Raw genomic sequence first — 22,268 nt, forward strand, 5'->3', positions numbered from 1 at the left:
GGGGAAATGACCTCTCCCTGGGAGATCGAGACGGGGACTGAGTGGAGAAAACAAATCACAATCTCTATTCTATCATCTTGTTAAAAGACTTTCAAGAAACCATACAGACCAGGGATGGCAGACTCACGGCCCATGTGAGTCATGAACACATGAACAAATACATTTGAAAGATCCTCAGCCTGAGGCTAGAGTGGTCATGTCTACCCACCCTAGTGTCTGCTAGCACCACACTGGAAGAGTCCTGATCCAGAATCCCCATTTCTATCTACTAGGAACTGGAGAGTAGCTAGACCAGAGACTTGGGGTCAGAGTTCAACGTCAGGAAGACAGTTCTGGGGAAAGGACGGTTCAAGGATTCTCAAAGTGAGAAGAGGGTTCTCCTTTAAAGAAGACGCCCTCTACATTCAATGGCCCCACAGCAGCACAGCAGCTCTTTGCCTTCCACACTGCCCACTTCGTAGTTGTAGTCCCAAGTAAGTTCTGTTCCAGCCCGGATTCTCCTGAAGAGGGGAAGAAGAATGGGGATGTGGTAATAAAGGCGGTGGGTAGTAACACAGGCACTTGGGGTTAGAGTTTGGGAGGCCAAGGTGAAGCCTGACCCCCCTAGAATCCCCATGGATTTTACCCCTTCCTCATTATCCCTCTTACTTGCTGGCAAAGAAGGCCACCCAAGGGAAGCGAAGATCATGAGTGTCCACAAAGACATTCTGGACAAACAGGTTAGGACTGCAGCTGTGCTGTAAGTAGGAAAAGGACAGTCATTTGACCAGGGAACATCTGGCTGGATGAGAATCACAAGAAAATGGTGATCTGATCTCTACCCCCACCATACATCATAGCAGTGATGTTTTGAAAGAAAGCTACCTTATTCTTAGTAAATCACCTTTAAGCAAAGGGGGGGTTTACACAGTATCTTGGAAGATTTAGGAATTTGATTGAGGGTAATGGCATATATAACCCTGTACTTAGAAGTGGTTGAGAGTCTCACATTGAGGTAGCGGCCAAGGTTGCCTTCAAGCTTGGCATCAATGATGTAGCAAGACTCTTCACCATCATAGAACTGGCGTGTGTTCTTACGAACTGGTGCACTCTCCCCCTTGTCCACGGAAGCCATGTTGGTTGATTTAATAGCAATCCCATGGGTTGATTTAAGAGCAAAGCCTCGGGTTGATTTTACTGCCACCTGGCGCTTCGTTGGACCTGGAAAGGGAAAAACCAAACCTGGGGTCAGAGCTATCCCAACTCATAAACGACATTCTACCACCCTGATTAACTGGTCTGTTCAAACCTGTGACCCTCCTGTCCCCTTACTCTCCTAAGTGTGGAATCAGATATCACCACCATGCCATGTTTTCCTCCATTTTAAAAAAAATTTTGTTTTGTTTTGAGACAGGGTTTCTCTGTGTAGTTTTGGTGCCTGTCCTGGATCTCTCTCTCTGTAGACCAGGCTGGCCTCGAACTCACAGAGATCCGCTGCCTGAGTGCTGGGATTAAAGGTGTGCGCACCACTGCCTGGCCTTTTTTCTTGATTTTTATTCCACTCATTACAGTTCAGGGATAGCAATAAGCTAGCCAGACCTCAGGCTAAGACTCTCAGTTACTAGCCAGGTGTGGGTGGTGCACGCCTTTAATCCCAGCACTCAGGAGGCAGAAGAAGGTGAATCTCTGAGTTGGAGGACAGCCTGGTCTACAGAACGAATTCCAGAATAGCCATCGTAGTTACATAGATAAACCCTGTCTTAAAAAAAAACAAAAAAACAAAACAAAACCTAAATCACACTGTTTCAGATGAGGTTTCATATAACTCAGGATGGCTTCAAACCCATGAGGATTACAGGTATGAGCCAACATGCTAAACTTTTTAGTCACACTTTATTAGAAAGGGCACACATAAGTTTAACAGTTTAGCTCAGTTGGGAAGCCTGCCTAATTTCTAGGACCTCAACTATTTCCTTTTAAAAATGTTTTCCCTACTTTCCTGTTTCTTCCTACTACTCCCTAAACATGTTCAGACTACCAGACAAGTTCTTCTTGTCCTCATAGTCATCGCCATCGGAGCCAGAAGAGATGGTCTGGACGTCATCACTGTCCACGGCTGTGGCGGAAGTCTGGCCAGCAGTGGGCTTTCGGCTAGTGCCGCTCTCCCCCTCACTGTCTGTGCTACTGGACAGTGTCAGCACATCCTGGGGAGACAGGAGGGTGTCAAGGAGGAAGAAGAGCCAGTGGAAAGAAAAGCTGCTTCAAGTTCTTGCTTTTACCTATGATTTGGCAAAATGGGCTATGGCAATAGCAAGACGACGATTAGATGTTGGAGAACAAGGTAGAAAGTCAAGACCAAAGAAACAAGAGACTTAGTGGTCATTCTAGTGAAGGCCTTGAGGCGAGGCCATCACACGTTCCTGTCCTTGGACTAAATCAAAGAGAAGGCAGCAGAAGCTTAAGGAAGTCACTCACATCAGGGTTTGACTGAGTAGAAGCCACAAGCCGCTGGCTTTGAGGCACAGAAGTTTTACTAGACGGTCGGCGAAGCCCTTCAGACTTCACGGGAGGATGGTGTCCATAATTCTGAGAGCTTTCAGTCACTCTAATGGGAAGGGCAAAGAGTGAGAGGGGGCAGGTTACTGGCTGTTTCTGAGGCTTCTTTTGTAAGTGTGAAAGGAGAAGGCAGACCTAGAGCAATCCAAAAGCAAGCACTTACACTGACATCTTGTTTCGGTCATCAGGGTCCTAGAAAGGAACAAGTGAAGGGTTAAATGCGTTCACGGTCCAAGGTAACAAAAGGTCTCCAAAGACAACATTAACATAAGCCAAAAAGACACACACTGAAGAGGGTGGTGTGGAAGTCATTTTCTAACTTGACAGCAGTAATCAGGTTCTCGCCAGTCTACTCCCCTGGCAAGGGCCTCTAACCTTTCCCAATAATGGAACACAGGGGACAGGATTGTGAGCAAAATGTTCCATGGACTCAACAGTTTCACTACCTGTTGGGGAATGTTTCAACATCAAAGACACATTCGTAATAGCAAATTTCAAGCCAACCTGGATTGTAATATGATCCTATCTAAATAAAAACAGCAATGAAAAACAAAACGAAACAAAAATCAACAAACTCTACACACTTCAGTTCTTTATTCCTTAGGTTTTAAGATGGAGTCTTGAACGAGGTGACGCCCCCCCAACACACACACCTCAATGTCTATTTGCACCAACGTTAAAAGGCATTGCTCTTAACATGGACACACATTCCCTGACTTTGCCATGTGACACCCTATACTGCCTTGGGAGTCTGCCATCGAGGACGGCCGTCACTAGATGAGCTTTAAACCTCCAGAACCATGCATTAAAGTAAATTTTTTTTTTTGGGGGGGTTGCTGCTCTCAAGGGTGTTCAGCCATTTCTTACCTCTTTCTTAGTTTGCTTATTATCCCCTTCATCTTTGAAGCTCACTCCTGAGGGAGAGGCCTTCTCAGCCTCCCCCCGGCCTCCCCCGGCCCGGCCGTCCCCCCCTTCACTAGTCTTGAAGGAAGAACGACTGTCAGAATCAGCAAATCCACTTTCACTGACACTGTTGCAGCTCAACCATGAGGCCACCTTGTTCTTGGGAGTCTCTTCAGATGAAGGGGGTTTGCAGCCCCCTCCAGATACCGAGGGAGGGGTAGGAACATGTGGAGGCCCGAGGGCTGGGGCTCGGGAGTCTTTAGAAGCCATCTCAGACAGGCCATTCTCCTTCTGACCCCGGGTCTGCCTCCGGGTAGCATAGCTACGCCACACTGAACTGGTGCTGAAGTCCTCATCCTTACAGAAGTTATCATCAGAACTGTCATCATTGGATTCTTCAGGGTCCTCTGAACCGCTGTTGCCATCTTCCTGGTCCTTCATGTCTACCCCACTGCTGTCAGAGGAACTGCGGACATCACTCTCATACCCTTCCTTGAAGTTCTCCACACTTTCAATGTGGTCCAGATTTGCAAAGTACTCATCACCCATCTCCAGGCCTTCTTTGTCTGCAAAGTCATCTGTCAGGATTTTGCCTGAGAATGAAGATCAAAAGATCTTTATCAGTAACCCTACCCACAGGGTAAATCCTGTATTATGTGCTCACCGTGGCTGCCACCTTTGTCTTCGCCATGACAGCACTGTCACTACAATCTGTCGCTTCGTCCTTTGACGCTCCCATTTTTTGTTGACCTCTGACACACCCTAGCCCCGCTATTATCTCTGGGAGAAAACGATACAATGGATCTAAATGAGGTCTCTCACTGAAAAAACAACAGCCAAAATGTGATTCCCTTTCACCCTTTTTATGAAGCACCTTGAACCCTCTCTGGTCCCCCTACATAGGTACATCACTTGTCATGTCTTTATGAAGAAACTCCTGTCTCCTCTTGGTCTCTGTTCAAATGTCCAACAGTTCCTTCATTCTTGCTTTCTTGTAGTGCTAGGACTGAATCCAGCTGTCTCTCACAAACCAAGCATATGCTCCTCCCTAAAGCTACTTTATTTCCACTTCTCAAACACTATGTTTTTTGTTTGATTTTTGTTTTTTTGAGACTAGATATCTGTGTAGCCTTGGCTGTCCTCGAACTTGCTCTGTAGCCCAGGCTGGCTTTGAACTCACAGAGATCCACCTGCCTCTGCCTCCCAAGTGCTGTGATTAAAGGCGTGTGCCACCAACGTTCATCAAATACTATGGTAGAGTCTGGGTAAGTAGCCCAGGCTACCTGCAACTCTCAAATTTTCTGCCTTCATCTTCTGAGTACTTAGATCATAGACAAGTGCTCCCACACTCAACAGCACTTGGCTATGTTCAACTTTTCTCTGACCTACCATGCCCCAAACCCCAGGGAGCAATAACCCTCCTCTTTCATCACTAACCTGCATAAATACAGACAAAAGAGCCTTTGGCAATGTCATCCAAGCAGCGGATACCCCAGCCCTTGTTCTGTGTCTTAAATAGCTGTAGTCGAACTTGTAGTCCATGCTGCACCAACCGATTTGTGCACATGTTTGGGTCACATTTGCAGCGTTTGTTACACTCATAAACCCTGGGAAGTTAGAATAAAATCAATGACACAGTCACCAGAGTACTGAAATCCATAAAACACGTGAGTCATGGGTAAAGTTTATGAAGCAGGTAATGACCTGAGTGACTAGATTTATATAGAATGATCCATCCATGTTCTTAGACTCATTTGCAAATAAAGATCAGGAACATAACTCAGAAGGCAAAGTGACTCAAAAGATATTCAAAGTAGTACTGTGCCTAATGAGTGTCAGAAGGCCCACCCCTTGGAGAAAAGGAGAAGAGTGAGGTGACAGAGAGTACAGCTCGAGGTTCACAGACATTTCAACTGACAGGAGCCGGGGAGCCGGGGAGCCGGGGAGCTGGCACAGGGACTAGAAGCACCTGCTGCCAAGCCCGATGACCTGATGCAGAGAGAACCAATGCCTGCAAGTTGTCCTCTCATGTCTACACCCCTGATCTCACCCCGTAAATGTCATAAAAAACTGACATCTAGAAATAGGTAAACAGATAAGATAAGCAGAAGCTAAGAGCACAGACACTGAAAGGAAACAGACAGGAAAACTGTAATGATGTTTGTAAAATTATTTTTTAGGATAAAGCTGATATTCTTTCAGTAAACATTTCCATTTATTGTTTTGGGGGTTTTTTTATTCATTTTATTATTTTTTTTGGAGACAAGGTTTCTCTATATAGCCCTGGCTGCCCTGGAACTCACTATGTAGACCGGGCTGGCCTCAAACCCAGAGATCTACTTGCCTCTGTCTCTTTAGTGCTGGAGTTAAAGTTGTGCACCACTATGCCAAGCTATCAGTAAACATTTATTAAATAAGAATTGTGTCAAACACTGGGGATACAACAATGAAAAGGGTCATTTTATGATCTCATATTTCTAATTAACAACTGAAGAAAAGAAAAAATATCTCTGGAGGCAGAGACAGGCAGATCTGAGTTCAATGCCAGCCTAGTCTATACACTGAGGTCTAGGACAGCCAAGGCTACAAGAGACTTGGTCTCCAAAATCCAAAAATCTAAAACAAAATAAAACACCCATAATACAAGTACAGACCGTAAGGCTGGGGAGACAGCTCAGCTGGTACAGAGTGCTTATTGTGCATGCCTGGGATCACAGTGACGTCAGAGATGGGTGGACTCCTGGAGCCTAGACAAGTTGGTGAGCTTCAGGGTCAGTGAGAGAACGTCTCAAAGAAAAACAAAAAAGCCAGGCAATGTTGGTACACACCTTTAATTCAGCACTCTATCTCTGTGAGTTTGAGGACAGTTTGGTGTACAGAGAGAGTTCCAGGACAGCCAGGGCTACACAGAGAAATCCTGTTTGGGGGGTAGGGGTGGTGGAGTGTGAAGACACAAGATGTTGACCCCCGGCCTCCACATGCACTACTCCCATGTCCCCCTCCACACACACAAGGGCAGGGGATCTAGTTCAGTTGGGGAGAGTGCTTGCTTAGTACACAGGAATCCCTAAATTAGATTCCTAGCACCAAAGAAACTAGTGGTGGTAGTGGATCCCTGTAATCCTAGTATTTGGAAGATAGATACAGGAATTTCAGATTCAAGGTCATCCCTGGCAACACAGAATTCAAAGCCATCCTGGGCTACATGAGATTCTGTGTCAACATAACAAAACAGGGGGCTGGAGAGATCGGTCAGCAGTTAAGAGCACTTGTAGCTCTTGCAGGGGACCTGCATTCATTTTCCAGCACCCACATGGTGGCTTACAACCATCTTTAAACCCAGTTCCTGTGAATCCAACAGGCACACACACAGAGCACATTCTTGCATGTATGTAAAACACACACACACACTAAATGTAAATCTAAAATAATTATTTTAACAATTAAATAAAGGCTTATTGTTTCCCCAACTTTAGAAATTACATATTATGCCGGGCGGTGGTGCACGCCTTTAATCCCAGCACTCGGGAGGCAGAGCCAGGCGGATCTCTGTGAGGCCAGCCTGGGCTACCAAGTGAGTTCCAGGAAAGGCGCAAAGCTACACAGAGAAACCCTGTCTCGAAAAACAAAAGCAAAAACAAAAACAAAAAAAAGAAATTGCATATCATGTATCAGCACCTTGCCAGGAACAGTTTTACCGTATGCATCCTTGAAAGTCTACTGGGTGTAGTACAGCGTGCCTTTAATCCCAGCTCTCTAGAAGTAGAAGCAGGTATGTGTATTTAAAAGTCTACTGGGTGTAGTACAGCGTGCCTTTAACCCCAGCACTCTAGAAGTAGAAGCAGGTATGTGTATTTGAGGCTCCCCTCTTCTACACAGTGAGCTCCAGGCCATGCCTAAAGAGAGTCCATTAGAAATGAGGTGGCAGCCGGGTGGTGGTGGCACACGCCTTTAATCCCAGCACTCGGGAGGCAGAGCCAGGCGGATCTCTGTGAGTTCGAGGCCAGCCTGGTCTCCAAAGCGAGTTCCAGGAAAGGCGCAAAGCTACACAGAGAAACCCTGTCTCGAAAAAAACAAAAAAAAAAAAAAAGAAAAAGAAATGAGGTGGCTATTCATATCTTTGTTACCAGCACAGGAAACTTCAGAGTAGCTATACTAAGTCTCATCCATTTATTCATTCCTCAGAATGTCTTTCAGTGGCTACTCTGTAGCAATGTGTCATGTAGTGTCTGGTAATACAATGTGTGTGGAAGACCAACAGGGTTCTAGTACTCAGGGAGGCTACATTCTAACCGAAAAAATAAACTGAGTCAACAAAGTTGTTAGAAATACTCACGAAAAGTACAAATGTGGTGCTGCAGAAGAGAATCACGAGAGTGGACATGTGCTGTGTGCGCTAGGTGTATGGCAAACACCTGTCCACGCAGCACTTTAGGTAGAGGCAGGAGGATCAGGAGTTCAAGGTCAACCTTGGCTATATAATCAGCTGGAAGCTAGCCTGGACTGTGAGACCATGCCCAACAAACCAAACAAACCAAACAAACCCCCAGGGGGAAAAGGCCTACTTTCCAAGCGCCCAGGGACAGGCTGAAGACAGAAGACTGAAACTGAGAGATCAAAGTTAAAGACAGCCAAACAAAAGCAGCGCAAAGTGCCAAGAATACATCTCTTGCACCAAACCCCCAGAGGTAGGCTGAAAACACAGTGAACTGGATCTGGGAAGTGACGGCTATAAACACCCTTCAAACCAACTTTAGAGGGGAAAGAACTGGGAAGGGGCTAGACAGTACAGTGTTTTCTAACTCGAGGGTAAAGGCTAGAATGAAATCCATGTGGGACAGTTTTAAGTAGATGAGTGACATATATTTGTGTTTATTCAGAAATATTTTTGCCAGGTACGGTGGAGTAGGTTCATAATCCTAGCACTTTGGAGGCCAAGCCAGGTAGATGGCAAGTTTCAATGGCAGCCTGGGCTACAAAAGGAGACCCTGTCTCAAAAAACAACTAGAGTCTGTTTCTTGTAGGACTGAGTATCTATTTAAGTGGTTGTCTAGTTACTGTTCTACTGCTGTGAAGAGACACCAAGACCAACTCAACCCATAAAAGAAAGCACAGGGTGAGCCCATGACCACTGTCGTGGACACAGTACTAAGCAGGCATGGCACTGGAGCAGTGGCTTAGAGCTTACATCTGACCCACAAGTATGAGGTGGAGAGCGCGCTAAGTGGAAGTGTGGGCTTTTTTCACACCTCCTAATCCTTATCAGTTCAACCAAGCATTCAAACTTAAGAACCTGTAGGAACCATTCTCATTCAAATCCTGCAGTGATACAAGGCCTTGAGCTCTATCCCCAGCTCCCAAACAGGAGAAGACAAAAGCAAAACTACCTAATAACCAAACATTTCCAATATATATTTTGATATTTTAAAATTTCCACATTTTTTGTTTTGAGATGGGGGTCTTATGCAGACCAGGCTGGCCTTAAACTAACTCTGTGGCTAAGGATGACCTTGAGTTCTTGATCCTTCCTCCTGCTTCCTCCTCTAGAGTCATGACCCCAGGCCTTACAGATATGGACCACATTTACTCAGCGTTGTGGATGAGAACTACTACTGCACGGACACTAGGCAAGCATTGCGTTAAGTTCTACTCTCAGCCCTCCAATGTTTTTCTTCTCATCTCTATTCATTTAATTTTTAGTCCTTCTGGACAGGATCTCATTTTCTTATCTTTTTTTTTTTTTTTTTGACAGTTTCTCTGTGTATACTTGGCTGTCCTGGAACTCGTTCTGTAGACTAGGCTGGCTTTGAACTCACAGAGATCCACCTGCCTCTGCTTCCAGAGTGCTGGGATTAAAGGAAGAAATATTTTTCAAACATGTAAAAACGATACAAGGAAGAGTCATGTAGCTAACAGCCAGCCAGCATTATTCAATTTAAGCATTGCAGTGAGGCTTACCTCACTGCTGGAATGACAGGTGTGCACCACCAGCCAACTGTTCTCCTCTTCTTTGTTTTCTGGGTATTCAACACAAATCACCCCATTCCCCAACAGTCTAAATCTCCTCAAGTTTTCCATTAACCTCCTCTTCCAGGAAGCCGTCCCAGCGGTTATCTGCTCTGCTGCAATGTCTCGGGGTCTCCACACCAAGTGTGCAGCGTGAGCCTGCAAGCCCCCTCCCCCCACTATCATTGTCTCCACACCAAGTGTGCAGCGTGAGCCTGCAAGCCCCCTCCCCCCACTATCATTGTCTCCACACCAAGTGTGCAGTGTGAGCCTGCAAGCCCCCTCCCCTCACTATCATTGTCTCCACACCAAGTGTGCAGTGTGAGCCTGCAAGCCCCCCCCCCCTCACTATCATTGTCTCCACACCAAGTGTGCAGTGTGAGCCTGCAAGCCCCCTCCCCTCACTATCATTGTCTCCACACCAAGTGTGCAGTGTGAGCCTGCAAGCCCCCTCCCCTCACTATCATTGGAGGCATCTCCTCTACTCCTTTAGGTTGAGTCTACTGTCTTCTAGATCACATGCTTTCCTGTTTCTTAACTTTCCTCTCATTGTGGTAAACATCTAGAAACTTCCCCCCCCCCCCAGATCTGAGGACCGAACCCAGGGCCTTGCGCTTGTTAGGCAAGCGCTCTTCCACTGAGCTAAATCCCCGACCCCAAAACATCTAGAAACTTTCTGAACAGAAGAATAATGAAAACTTTGAGATACTAAATGTCTAGCCTACCAGAAACCTTAATTGATAGTTTCCCTCAATTTAGAATTCCAGGTTGTAAATACTTTCCCCTCAAAATTCTTAATAAATTAATCACTGCCATCAAATTTCTAGCATTGCCGGGCGGTGGTGGCGCACGCCTTTAATCCCAGCACTCGGGAGGCAGAGGCAGGTGGATCTTTGTGAGTTTGAGGCCAGCCTGGGCTACAGAGCAAGATCCAGGAAAGGCGCAAAGCTACACAGAGAAACCCTGTCTCGAAAAACAAAACAAAACAAAAAAAAACAAAACAAACAAACAAAAATTCTAGTATCATAAGAAAAAATGTCATTTTAGATACTTACTTTAGATTTTTTCAAAAAAGTATTTATTTATTCATTTATTTTTCTACTATCAGCTTCATACAGTATAAATTCTTATCCTAATAGTGAAATGTTTCACTGAGGCTTGCCCAGTGATTGAGTAAAACAAAAACTTACTATAAGCCACAGGTCCCCCCTGCTATATAGCCTCCCTGGTTCTGTGGGTTGCAGTCTGATTGCTTTATATCTAAGATACTTACTTTTTACATAGTCTATTTTTTATCTGTAAAGTTTTATGATTTTCTTTGTCCTCTGTATCCAGATATTTTTCTCATGTTTCTCTTTCTTTCAAAATCCTTTCTTTATTTATTTAATGTGCACTGGTGTTTTGGCTGCATGTATGTCTGTGTGAGGATGTTGGGTCTCCTGGAAATAGACTTACAGTTATGAGCTATGTGGGTGCTGGTCCTCTGAAAAGCAGCTAGTACTCTTAACAGTTGAGCCATCTCCTCAGGCCTCAGCATGTCTTTCAAAGACACAGATTCATTATGTAGTTCTGGCTGGCTTAAAAGTCACTATGTAGACAAGGCTGGCTTTGACTTCCAAAGGTCCTTCAGCCTCTGCCTCCTGAGTGCTGGATTATGGATTTCCATCCACTGTACCCAGATTTTTTTATTAAATTGTGTGTGTGCATGCATGTGTGCATGGAGTACAGGTAACCTGGAAGGAGCCCCTGGAAGAGTTACTGGTGACTGTGAGCTAAGTGGATGATGAGAACTGAATTCAGGTCCTCTGCAACAGCAATAAGTGCTCTTAACCACTGAGACACCTCTCCAGACACTCCCTCTTTACCTTTTATTTTTGGACAGGGTCTCATGTATCCAGGCTGGTCCTGAATGCACTATGGAGCTGAGGATGACCTCAAACTTCTGATCCTCCATCCTTCGTCTCCATTACTTTATGTTGGGCTAGGTTCCGAATCCAAGAATCTACATAAACATTCTACTAACTGAACGACATCCCCAATCTGACTCTCTAACTATGTCTCCTGGTGGGAGTCTACTTTATTATGATGGGACTGAACTCAACAGCTCATACATCCCAGACTGACCAACCTTTCAGCTGCTTTCCCTGTCGTCTGGTGACGACACTCTCGAGGATTAGGTCTATCAGTTCCATGTACAGTTTGCTGCACTCTTCTCCAACCCTCACTGTATTTCTTCTTTCTTTGACTTGTTCTGAGTCTCAGACACTGACACGAACTCTGAATGCAACACTCAGGGACGAGTCTTGAACACTCATTTACCTTTATTACTCCTCGCTGAGGACACTCAGGTCTTTATGTTTAGCCCTTAACTTTGCTCCAGAAATCTTTTATCTGTTTATTTTTAGTGTTTTTGAGACCAGGCTGGTTCTAAACGAACAGAGGTCTGCCTCTGCCTCCAGGAATATTGAGATTAAGGGTATGCATCACCACTCCCAGCTTACTCCAGGAGTTTTACCATCTTCTTCACATTTACATTTGGATTGCCTAATAGGCACCTCAAATTTAACATGGCTGAAAATAAAGTCAAATATTACTCAACTGCAAATCCTTTGGTTTTCCATCTGAATATGCAGCATCAATAACCAGCTGGTTCCTCAAGTCAAAATTTTAGGAACTGCCCTTGCTTCTCCTTCCTTCACCCCACTCTACATTCTGTCTATTAAGTTCATAGAGCTAGACTTTCTAATGCACCCAATAGCTAGCATTTCTTTTCTTTCATTTTTTAAAATGGCTTACAGGGTCAGGGTTTCTCTGTGTAGTCCTGGCTGTCCTGGAACTCGATCTGTAGATCAGGCTGGCCTAAAACTCAAGAGACTAGCCTGCCTCTGCCTCCCAAGTTCTGGGATTAAAGGTGTGTGCCATCACTGCCTGGCTGTCTTTATTACTTCATTCTTGGTGCGTATTAACCATGCTCTCTGGTGAGCCGCACACACAGCCCTATCCTCCTTAACGTCTACTGCCGCTTCCGTCCTAGTGAGACGCCCAGCTTCCACTACTTCTCTCACCTAGTCTCCTAAAACTACCTAATTGATCTTTGAAATTCTGTTTTTGCTGACCTAAGACACAGTCAAAAAAAAACCTAACTACTTCCTATTACATCATGATTTTGACTCTAACTTTTCTTTCTTTTTTTTCCTTTGAGACAGGGTTTCTCTGTGTAGCCCTGGCTGTCCTGGAACTCTGTAGACCAGGCTGGCCTTGAACTCACAGAGAGCCGCCTGCATTCCAAGTGCTGGGATTAAAGGCGTACACCAGCACCGCCAGCCTAACTTTTCATTTTAAGTTAACAAGCTCTGTAATTTGTTCTTCTTACTCTCTTTGAATACATTTCACTTGCTAGTAAGTCATAATCAGAACATTTACACAGCTATGAAATTAATAGTTCTTTAAAAAAATTAATCTTATGTGTGTGTTTTGCTTGCACGCCTGTCTGTATATCATGTATGTGCCGGATGCTCTCCCCTGGAACTGGAGTGACAGGTGGTTGTGAGCCACCCTGGAGGTGCGGGGACTCAAACCCAGGTTTTCAGCAAGACCAAGTGCTCCTCCTAATGCTAAGCATCCTGCCAGTCTCAATTCTTTTCTTTCCACACAAGGTCTTGCTGCATAGCCCAAGCTGGCCTAGAAATCAAGCAATCCTATCACCTCCTTCTAAGTTTTCTACATAAGAAACCATCTAATCATTCTCAATTATTCTGAGACAGGATTTCGGTATTATAGCTCAGATAGGTCTGAAACTATCTTCCTGCTTCAGCCTCCCAAAGGCAATAGTTTGTGTCGTTTGGAATCATAGCATGTATCACCACACTCAGAATAATCCTTAGGTTTCCAATGGTTCTGACAAACAGAAAAACAAGAACATACTCCTCTAAGGTACCTCACCAATTGGATTGCTTACCCTGTGGGCAGACACTCTTCTAGTCTTTTGTACTGGTAGCCAGAGTTAGGGTTGACTTGACCCCCTGGGGTACATGCTGTGGCTTGGATAGTTAGCTGATGGCAGGCACATTTGGATCTGTAGAGAGAAAAGCAGATACATGAAGGATGGGAGCTGGACACAGTGATGCACATCTGTAATCCAACATTTGAGACACGGAGGTAGGAGGATGAGGAATTGTTATCCTCAGCTACATAATATGTTCTGGGCCAGCCTGAGCTACATGAGAGTCTTAAAGCAAAACTGAGTCCAGAACCCGTAACTTATAACCTCCGAGCTGAAGCCCCTTGTCTCAGGCCAGGCTCTGCTATGCCCAGGTGCCCCATGGATGACAAGGAGGTACACGTGCTGAGTGAGTGACCTTGCTGACTAGGACTGACTGAAATGTGAGACACATGGAAAGGCTCTAATGGCCACCAGCCACACTGAGCATGAAACAAATCCTACTGTGGGCCGGGTGAAGCTAAAAGCCACACTTTTAAGCAGACCTCAGGTATGGAAATTTCCTGGCCAGGGACATTTGAGGCCTTACCCCCAGTCACTAGTGACTCCCAGGAACCTTTTCTGTTGGGCAAAAAACAAACAACAAAGGATGAGGATAAGGTAAAGGTAGTGAAATTCCATTTTTTGTTTGGGGGAAAAAAAGGAAGCAGAAGATACATTAAGAGTAGAATGGATACAGACAATCAAAGTGATAGAAGTTTAGGGAAAGGAGAGAGAGAAACAAAGCAAGAGGACAGGAACAGGAGGAAACACACATTCCCAGAGTTATACTGGGCCGCATCAGAATGTGGCCTCCCAACCTCATGACTTTCCTCTCTCTTACTTTTAATAAGACCTCACTATGTAGCCAACCTTTAAAGTTGTTATAAAGCCCAGGCTGGCCCAGAACTCAAGATGCTCCTGCCTCAGCTTTCAAATGCACAATTATAGGTATGTGTCATCACACTTAGTTTCTTTATCACAACTCTCATGTGGCCTTAGCAGAACTGTAGCTCAAAGAGGAGAGAGAGGAAGAGGAGGAGTGCAATGCAAATGGAAAAGAGGAAAAAGAGGGACAGGGAAGGCGGCCAGGGTAGAGCTGGAGGCAGACAGCAAACCCTGCACCCCACTCACTTATCCCGACACCCATCCTTGCAGTCACAGCCAACCAGAAATTCAGGGCCGGTGTTGATGAAAACACCCTTGCCAGGGATGCGCTCTTTGCTGTAGGCCACCTGGGGTGGGGGGGGTTGTGTCAATCTCATTAACACAGGACAGGGGAACATCTTCCTTGCCGTAGGTGATGTCCAAAATATAGTAAAAAGGCTTAAAGGGCTGAAACTTTCTGTCAACAAGAACATATGGATCCAAACAGAACATTTCCAGGAATAGGAAGTCACAGCCAGTCTCAAAAAGGTAGCGTTCTATCTCCTGCATTGTCCGAAGGCAGAGACCACAGGGTGTCTTATAGATAACATGAAAGCCCATCTTTCGGTTAACTCTACGCCGGGCTGTCATCCTCCGGAAGTCATACAGCAGCGGGACTAACAGGGGGTTCTTGCCCCGGTATTGTTCACTCCTCATGGGTCTGATCCGGGATAGGCAAGTGTAACTGCAGACGTGAGGTAAGTAGAAAAGCTTCTCCATGGGGGCTCGGTAGGAAGGCTCAGCCGGTGCCCGCTCTAACATGCCATGGAAGGCGGGAGGGGCTGCAGGTGCTGGGGGGGATGTTACTGAAGCCAAAGGCGATCTACAAACAAAATTCGAAATATCAGATCAGAAGATAACAGGCTCGGCTGTACAATTATCCCTCCTCCAACTGGCTAAGCCATTTCTCTCATCTTTCACACTGTATTTTTTTGTTGTTGCTGTTGTTTTTAAAGACACGGTATATTCATGCAGCTAGCTATCCTGCAGCTCCCAATCCTTTGCTCTACCCTCCTAAGAGCTGGGCTTAGAGATGTGTACCAATGCACCCAGCCAGCTGTGCTCTGGATGCTAAAGATTAATGTCAGACCCTTTCTCATAGCAAACAAACCTAGACAATGACGCTCCCTGCCTACTCCTCACTGACAGATCACCTCTCTAGTTCAACAGGGTACTTTCCCTAACACACATCTGTCACAAAGTAAAGTCTAGTACTTTACCAAAGCTTCTGTGTTTTGTGTCCTCTAAACATCCTTGCTATCTCCTAGGAGTCAAGAAAAGAGATGATGGTGTCTCCTTCCTGTTGAAGCAATGATAATGGTACCATGCTCAAGAAATTTTGGCAAATGACTTTCTGGTGACAGTGTTTCTCAGGCATGTCATTTCTAATTTAACTATTCTTCTTTTTTTTTTGATTTTCAAGACAGGATTTCTCTGTTTAATGGCTCTGGCTGTCCTGGAACTCACTTTGCAGAACTTGCTTCAAACGCACAGAGATACACCTGCCTCTGCCTCCTGAATGCTGGGACTAAAGGCATGCACCGCCACCACCCAACTTAATTTAACTATTCTTATTATCAGCCCAAGTTTCTGACTGACATAACTTTAAAGTAGAGCCCTTGGAGATCCTGTACGGTAGTCCACGTCAAGCTGCCCACAGTGTCTGAGGTTTTCTTACCGGTATGTCTGGTTGATTCCAAGTTTCCCAGCAGGCACACTTTCACTGAGTGTGGGCGAAGCAGGGGAAGAATGGCCAGAACCCACAGATCCTGGCCGAAATGATGTGCTCTTTTTGGCCACTTGCTTCCGTGACTGAGCAAGTTGGCTTTCTAAGCTTCTAGGGAGGTTGAAAAGAGAACATACAGTAAGGATTCAGAAGTTCTGTATGGGAAAAACACTGAAAGTAAAAAGAATGAGGAGCACTCACTCAGTGTCACCTGCTTGTGGGGAAAGAGGAAGCGCAGCAGGCGGGGCAGGTGGAGCTGTGGGCTGTGGGGGCTCCATGGGCTTGAACTGGGTTCCAGTGCTGGTCAGGTCCTGTGTGTACTGAACGACAGGACCTTTGCTCCTCACAGCACCTATAGCAAAAACAAACAGACCTGACAGCTGAGAGGATGACAGCTGGGTTAGATACTGTTAGTCACACTCTCCCATCTAATGCGATAGACAAACGCAGCAAAGGAGTGCAGAAGTGGTTCAGGGACACAGCGTGAGGGCCTGAATTCAGATCTTCAGAACCGTGTTAAAGCTAGGCACGACAGCATGTGTCTACAATCTCAGCACTCCTGCAGGGAAATGGGGAGTGGAGAACACAGAATCCCCCAGAAGCCTACAGGGCAGCTAGCCTTGTAGATGCAGCAATGAACAGAACTTGGCTCAAAAAAAGAGGAAGAAGATGAATTTTTTTTTTTTTTTTTTTTTGAGACCAGGTTTCTCTGTGTAGCCCTGGCTCTCCTGGAACTCACTCTGTAGACCACGCTGGCCTCAAACTCACAGACCTCACCTATCTCTGCCTCCTGTGCCGGGATTAAAGGTGTGCACCACCACTGCCCAGCAGCAAGATGAGTTCTAAACCTGAGATTGTCCTCTGATCACATATGCACTGTAGCATGTATGTGCATACCTGTATTCATATACAAAAGTGGCAAACGGCAATTTTCTAAGTGTTAAGATTGTTTGTTTTCATTATTTACACCATAACGGGGTATACTAATATATGCTGGTTTTGGAAAAACTTACTGCTTTGAGGCATGGTCACATGTAATCATGGCTGGTCTCAAATTCACTATGCAGACAAGGATGGTCTTGAATTCTGAACCTACCTACTTTTGTCACCCAGATGCTTAGAACTGATTACAAGTGTGCACCAACACACCTGGCCTTATGTGGATATTTAGAAAGAATCAGCACCACAGCAATGTGGAGACCGCTCTACAAATCCATCACCACTAATGGAAACGTTCTGGACACATCTCTCTATCCAGTGAGTTAGTAGTACTGTTCTGGTAAATAAAATGACAGCTGCCATATGTAATCTTCTTTGTTGCAGAATATTTGTTTACACTGTAAAGATGTATCTTTGCCAAGGTGCCTTCTGATTGGTTTAATAAAGAGCTGGATGGCTAATAGTTAGGCAGGAAGGATTATAGTTAGGTGGGACTTCTGGAGACAGAGAGGATGCTGGGAGAAGAAATGGAGTCGCCAGCCAGACACAGAGGAAATGGGAGGTGAAAGATGGAAGAGAGCTAATGATACATGGCAAGAACATAGATTTAAAAATATGGGTTAATTTAAGTTGTAAGGGCTCATTGAGACAAGCCTAAGCTAAAGGCCAAGCTTTCATAATTAATAATAAGTCTCTATGTCATTATTTGAGAGCTGCTGGTGGGACAAAGACTCATTACACTTCTCTGCTGTCGGCCCTGTCCCTTCCCTTCCCTAGGTATCTTTTAGGACATACCCATATTAGGACGGGTTCTGAATGGTCCCCCTTGCTTCTTCTCCATTGCAGACGCTGATGAAGTCTTCATGCTGAACATGGGTTCCAGGCGTGTAGAGCCTCGGTAGATCCACTCACATCTTTTGTCATCCTGGGAGGCAGGGTGAAAAGAAGGCAAAGAAACAGGTCCAAGGTTAGAATCAATCCTGTCTCTTGTGGCGAATATACACCATGAGTCAGTCACCTCTGACCATCAGGGTTGGCAGCAAGTGCCTTTACCCAATGAACCATCTCACTGGCACCTGTGCCATAATCTTGCCCCAAACCCTTCTTTGGAAGAACATTACCAGAAAGAGGATCCTGACTAGGCTGCCATCCACCTCTTCAACTCGAGACTTCCACCATGTGCCTTCCCATTCCGTCTTGATAAGCTGGCCACTCTTGAGAAGTACCATGGGGCGGTTTGGATAGGCAGTGATATATTCCTCTATGAAGTCTCGGCAGGAGCTGTCTTCTATGTCCTCCCAAGTCTTTTTCACTAGCCAAAGGAAAAAAGCAGAGTTGAGGGCAGGAAGGACATGTCTTGAAAGGAAAGAATGGCTGGCAAAGAACTATTGGGCACTTTTAAAGTTGAAAGAGAAAAAAAAAAATGAAATAATAACCTCAAGAGAAAAAAAAAACCAAGACCATCTTAAGTATGGAGTCTAATGTGCAAATGCATACACAAAGTAAGTAAATACTAAACTAAGCCATATACAAATCTAAGTGATTTGTATAAAACAAATGGTGATTCCTACTAAATGGTTGATGTAACTATTATGAAATAAACAATGAGTCTTTTCCTCTTTTTTGAGGCAGGGTCTCACTACATCAGTATCTTTGTTTTTTCATATAAGTGTTGGTGATCAAGGCTAGAGCCTTCCATATGCAAAGGGAGAGCTCTCTACCACTAAGCTACAGCACATCCTACCGTTTCCTTTTTTATTCCCCTAAAATCTTACTTCTTTTAAAGATTATTTCTATTTTAGGTATGAGTGTTTTGCCTGCATGTATTTCTGTGCATCACATATATGTGTGTCCAAAAATGTCTGGAACTCAAGTTAAGACAGCTGTGAGCTACATAATATGAGTGCTGGGGGACTGAACTTGGGTCCTCTGCTAGAGCATCAAGTGTACTCTTAACTGCTGAGCCATCCTCCAGCCTAACTCAGACACTCAGAACCCACATAGGCTAGGTGTCATAGCACACACCTGCAACCCTAGCACTGCTGGGGGAAGATCCAAGGAGTATGATGGCCCACCTACCCACCAGCCAGGCTAACCAAGCCCATTGGTCAGGAGTTCAGTGGGACACCCTGTCTCAAGACATAAGGTGAAAAAGATGTAATAAGACACCCAACATTAACTTCTGGCTTACACACACACATATGTATAAGCAAACAAACATACAAACACATACACACACACACACACACATACAAACACAAAATATAGCCATAAATGGTAGCATGAACCTATAATCCCAGCATGTGGGAGATGGAGGCAGGAGGATTAGAAGTTTAAGAACAGCCTTGGCTCTACAGGGAATTCAAAGCCAGCTTGGACTACAGGAGACATAGCTCAGGAAATAAAGCACTTGTCATGCCAAGTTGATGATCAGATTTCAGATTCATAGAATCCATGTAAAAGCTGAGCCAGTGTGGTGACTGCCTATAATCCTAACAGTCAGGAGGCAGAAACAAAATATCCTCAAGGCAACCTGGCTAGCTGGAGTTGGCAAGCGCCAGGTTTAGCCAATAACCATGCCTCAATAAACAATAAGCAAAGTAGATAGCAATTGTGGAAGGCATCCAATGTCAACTTTGGCCTACAAACATGCCCAAATACATGTGAACATGCAAACATAAAATTTAAAAACTCAAAACCAAAAAGACTCTGGAATATGTTAATTTCCATGTTAACAAAGATTAGCAGAAATTGATTCTTCTGCAATTAAAACCAATTGTGGGTCTGTGGAAATAGCTTCGTGGGTAAGACCTTTTTCGATGCAAGTGTGTGGACTTGAATGACTCCTCAATACCCATGTGAAAAAGTCATGGGTGCCTGTAACTCCAGCTTTAGGGAGTAGATACAAGTATATCCTGGGAGTTCTCTGGCCAGCCAACCTAACCAAAATGGTGAGTTTCTGTTTCCGTGAGAGATCTTATTTCAAGGCGATCAGGAAGAGAGTAATAGAAGAAAGAGGACGTCTTCACACAATGGATGAATGCACAGGCACAACACACAGAGAGATGAAAAATAATCAGTGAGAGGGAGAGGCAGGTGGAGTGTTGTAGGTTCAAGGCTACCCTAGTCTAACATAGACAGTTCTAAGACAACCAGGACAACACAGAGAAACCTTGCCTCAAAAAAACAGTTATGAAGGCTGGAGAGACAGCACAGTTGGTAACATGCCTACTTTACAACCATGAAGATCTGAACTGGACCCCAGAATATACATAAACAAGCTGGCCATGGGCATGTGCACTTGTAGCACTCACATGACAGCTCAGAACCAGCTCTAACTCCAGCCCCAGAGGATTCAAATGCACATAGACATATACAAGCAAACAAAACACTCACACAAGAAGGTAAACAGCACCTGAGAAGTAACCCTCACAGTGGACCTCTGGCCTGTGCACATGTGCACACAGCTTCTATAGGAAGAACTATGTAGACAGCACTAACATATGTTCTATGTGAAAACATGAGAGCAGCCTTCTTTACACCTAAGTGCCTTAGAAATGAAATCAAGCTCATCTATCAGATACTAGTACCAGTCAGAATCTACTAGTGCCCACTATGGCTACAAAGAACTATCTATAAGGTAGCCAACAATGCTATAACTGCAAACAAACTGCAACACCAAAACAAAATTCAGGCTTTTCAATTAACCATCTTGTGGTTGATATATTGTGCACCCGAATAAACTTACCTGGGGGTCAGAGAACAGAACAGCCACTATATTAAACATAGGTTTAGGCAGTGGTAGCACACACCTTTAATCCTAGCATTCAGGAGGCAGAGATCCATCTGGATCTCTGTGAGTTCAAAGCCACATTGGAAACAGTCAGGCATGGTGACTCACGCCTTTAATCCCAGGAAGTGATGGTAGGAAACAGAAAGGTATATAAGGTGCGAGGACCAGGAACTAGAGGCTTTTAGGCTTTTAGCAGCAGTTCAGCTGAGATTCATTTGGATGAGGACTCAGAGGCTTCCAGTCTGAGGAAACAGGATCAGCTGAGGAATTGGCCAGGTGAGGTGGCTGTGGCTTGTTCTGCTTCTCTGATCCTCCAGCGTTCACCCCAGTATCTGGCTCTGAGTTTGTTTTTATTAATAAGACCTTTTAAGGTTCGTTCTACACCATCTTAAGAAAGACAGAGTAGAGTTCAGGGACACTTACATGGTCGGCAAATGGGATACAGCTCTGACTGAGTGACATAGGAGGCATACCCATCATCAAAGAAAATCAGAAACCTGCAGAGGAGAGGAGCGAAAAAAGATGGGGGGGGAGCTATAGAATATTTTATCACACAGAATATTTTATCATACTTTCTATTCTCTGAATCACAGACCATTGAAGTCTGCTTTTATTTCCACCCACAGACTTTCCCTTATACCAACCAAGCATCACCCCTTTTCTGCAATACAGTCGTTCTTCTGGGCATGGTGGCACACACCTTTAATCTCAGCACTAAGGAGGTAGAGGCAAGAGGATTCTTATAAGTTCCAGGCTAGACTGTCTACATAGTGAGTTCCAGGCCAGCCAGAATTGCATATGATACATTTCTCCAATCCCAGCACTCAAGAGACAGAGACTTGTGAATTTGAGACTAATCTAGAATACATTAAGAAGTGTGACGGCAGCCGGGCGGTGGTGGCGCACACCTTCAATCCCAGCACTCGGGAGGCAGAGCCAGGAGGATCTCTGTGAGTCTGAGGCCAGCCTAGGCTACCAAGTGAGTTCCAGGAAAGGCGCAAAGCTACAGAGAAACCCTGTCTCGAAAAACCAAAAAAAAAAAAAAAAAAAAAGTGTGATGGCAGTGTGAGATATATATAGAGATATTATCTTTAAAAAAAGAAAAAAAAAGCCGGGCAGTGGTGGCGCACGCCTTTAATCCCAGCACTCGGGAGGCAGAGCCAGGCGGATCTCTGTGAGTTCGAGGCCAGCCTGGGCTACCAAGTGAGTTCCAGGAAAGGCGCAAAGCTACACAGAGAAACCCTGTCTCGAAAAACCAAAAAAAAAAAAAAAAAAAAAAAAAAAAAAAAAGAAAAGAAAAAAGGCCGGGCGGTGGTGGCGCACGCCTTTAATCCCAGCACTCGGGAGGCAGAGGCAGGTAGATCTCTGTGAGTTCGAGGCCAGCCTGGTCTACAGAGCGAGATCCAGGAAATCTTGGCCACGGCATCAACAGCTGGGCACTGTGCTCCCAGCTCCTACTC

General features: G+C 45.0%; 1 protein-coding gene across 1 annotated transcript in view; it reads right to left on the reverse strand.

The window, feature by feature from the left end:
* Window positions 1-63: 63 nt before the first annotated feature.
* The window catches only part of Setdb1 (SET domain bifurcated histone lysine methyltransferase 1), a 38,920-nt gene continuing 16,715 nt past the window's right edge, over window positions 64-22,268 (reverse strand). Inside the window, 16 exon segments of the mRNA XM_052730163.1 lie at window positions 64-500; window positions 649-737; window positions 989-1,200; window positions 2,018-2,183; window positions 2,455-2,584; window positions 2,699-2,727; window positions 3,403-4,031; window positions 4,876-5,045; window positions 13,403-13,519; window positions 14,558-14,670; window positions 14,672-15,173; window positions 16,029-16,187; window positions 16,278-16,428; window positions 17,811-17,940; window positions 18,137-18,327; window positions 21,232-21,305. Of these exon segments, the coding sequence (XP_052586123.1) occupies window positions 383-500; window positions 649-737; window positions 989-1,200; window positions 2,018-2,183; window positions 2,455-2,584; window positions 2,699-2,727; window positions 3,403-4,031; window positions 4,876-5,045; window positions 13,403-13,519; window positions 14,558-14,670; window positions 14,672-15,173; window positions 16,029-16,187; window positions 16,278-16,428; window positions 17,811-17,940; window positions 18,137-18,327; window positions 21,232-21,305 (2,980 nt within the window). The 3' untranslated portion in view covers window positions 64-382.

Source organism: Peromyscus californicus, unplaced genomic scaffold, assembly GCF_007827085.1.
Source record: "Peromyscus californicus insignis strain IS unplaced genomic scaffold, ASM782708v3 Scaffold_9__1_contigs__length_137607984, whole genome shotgun sequence".
NCBI lineage: Eukaryota > Metazoa > Chordata > Mammalia > Rodentia > Cricetidae > Peromyscus > Peromyscus californicus.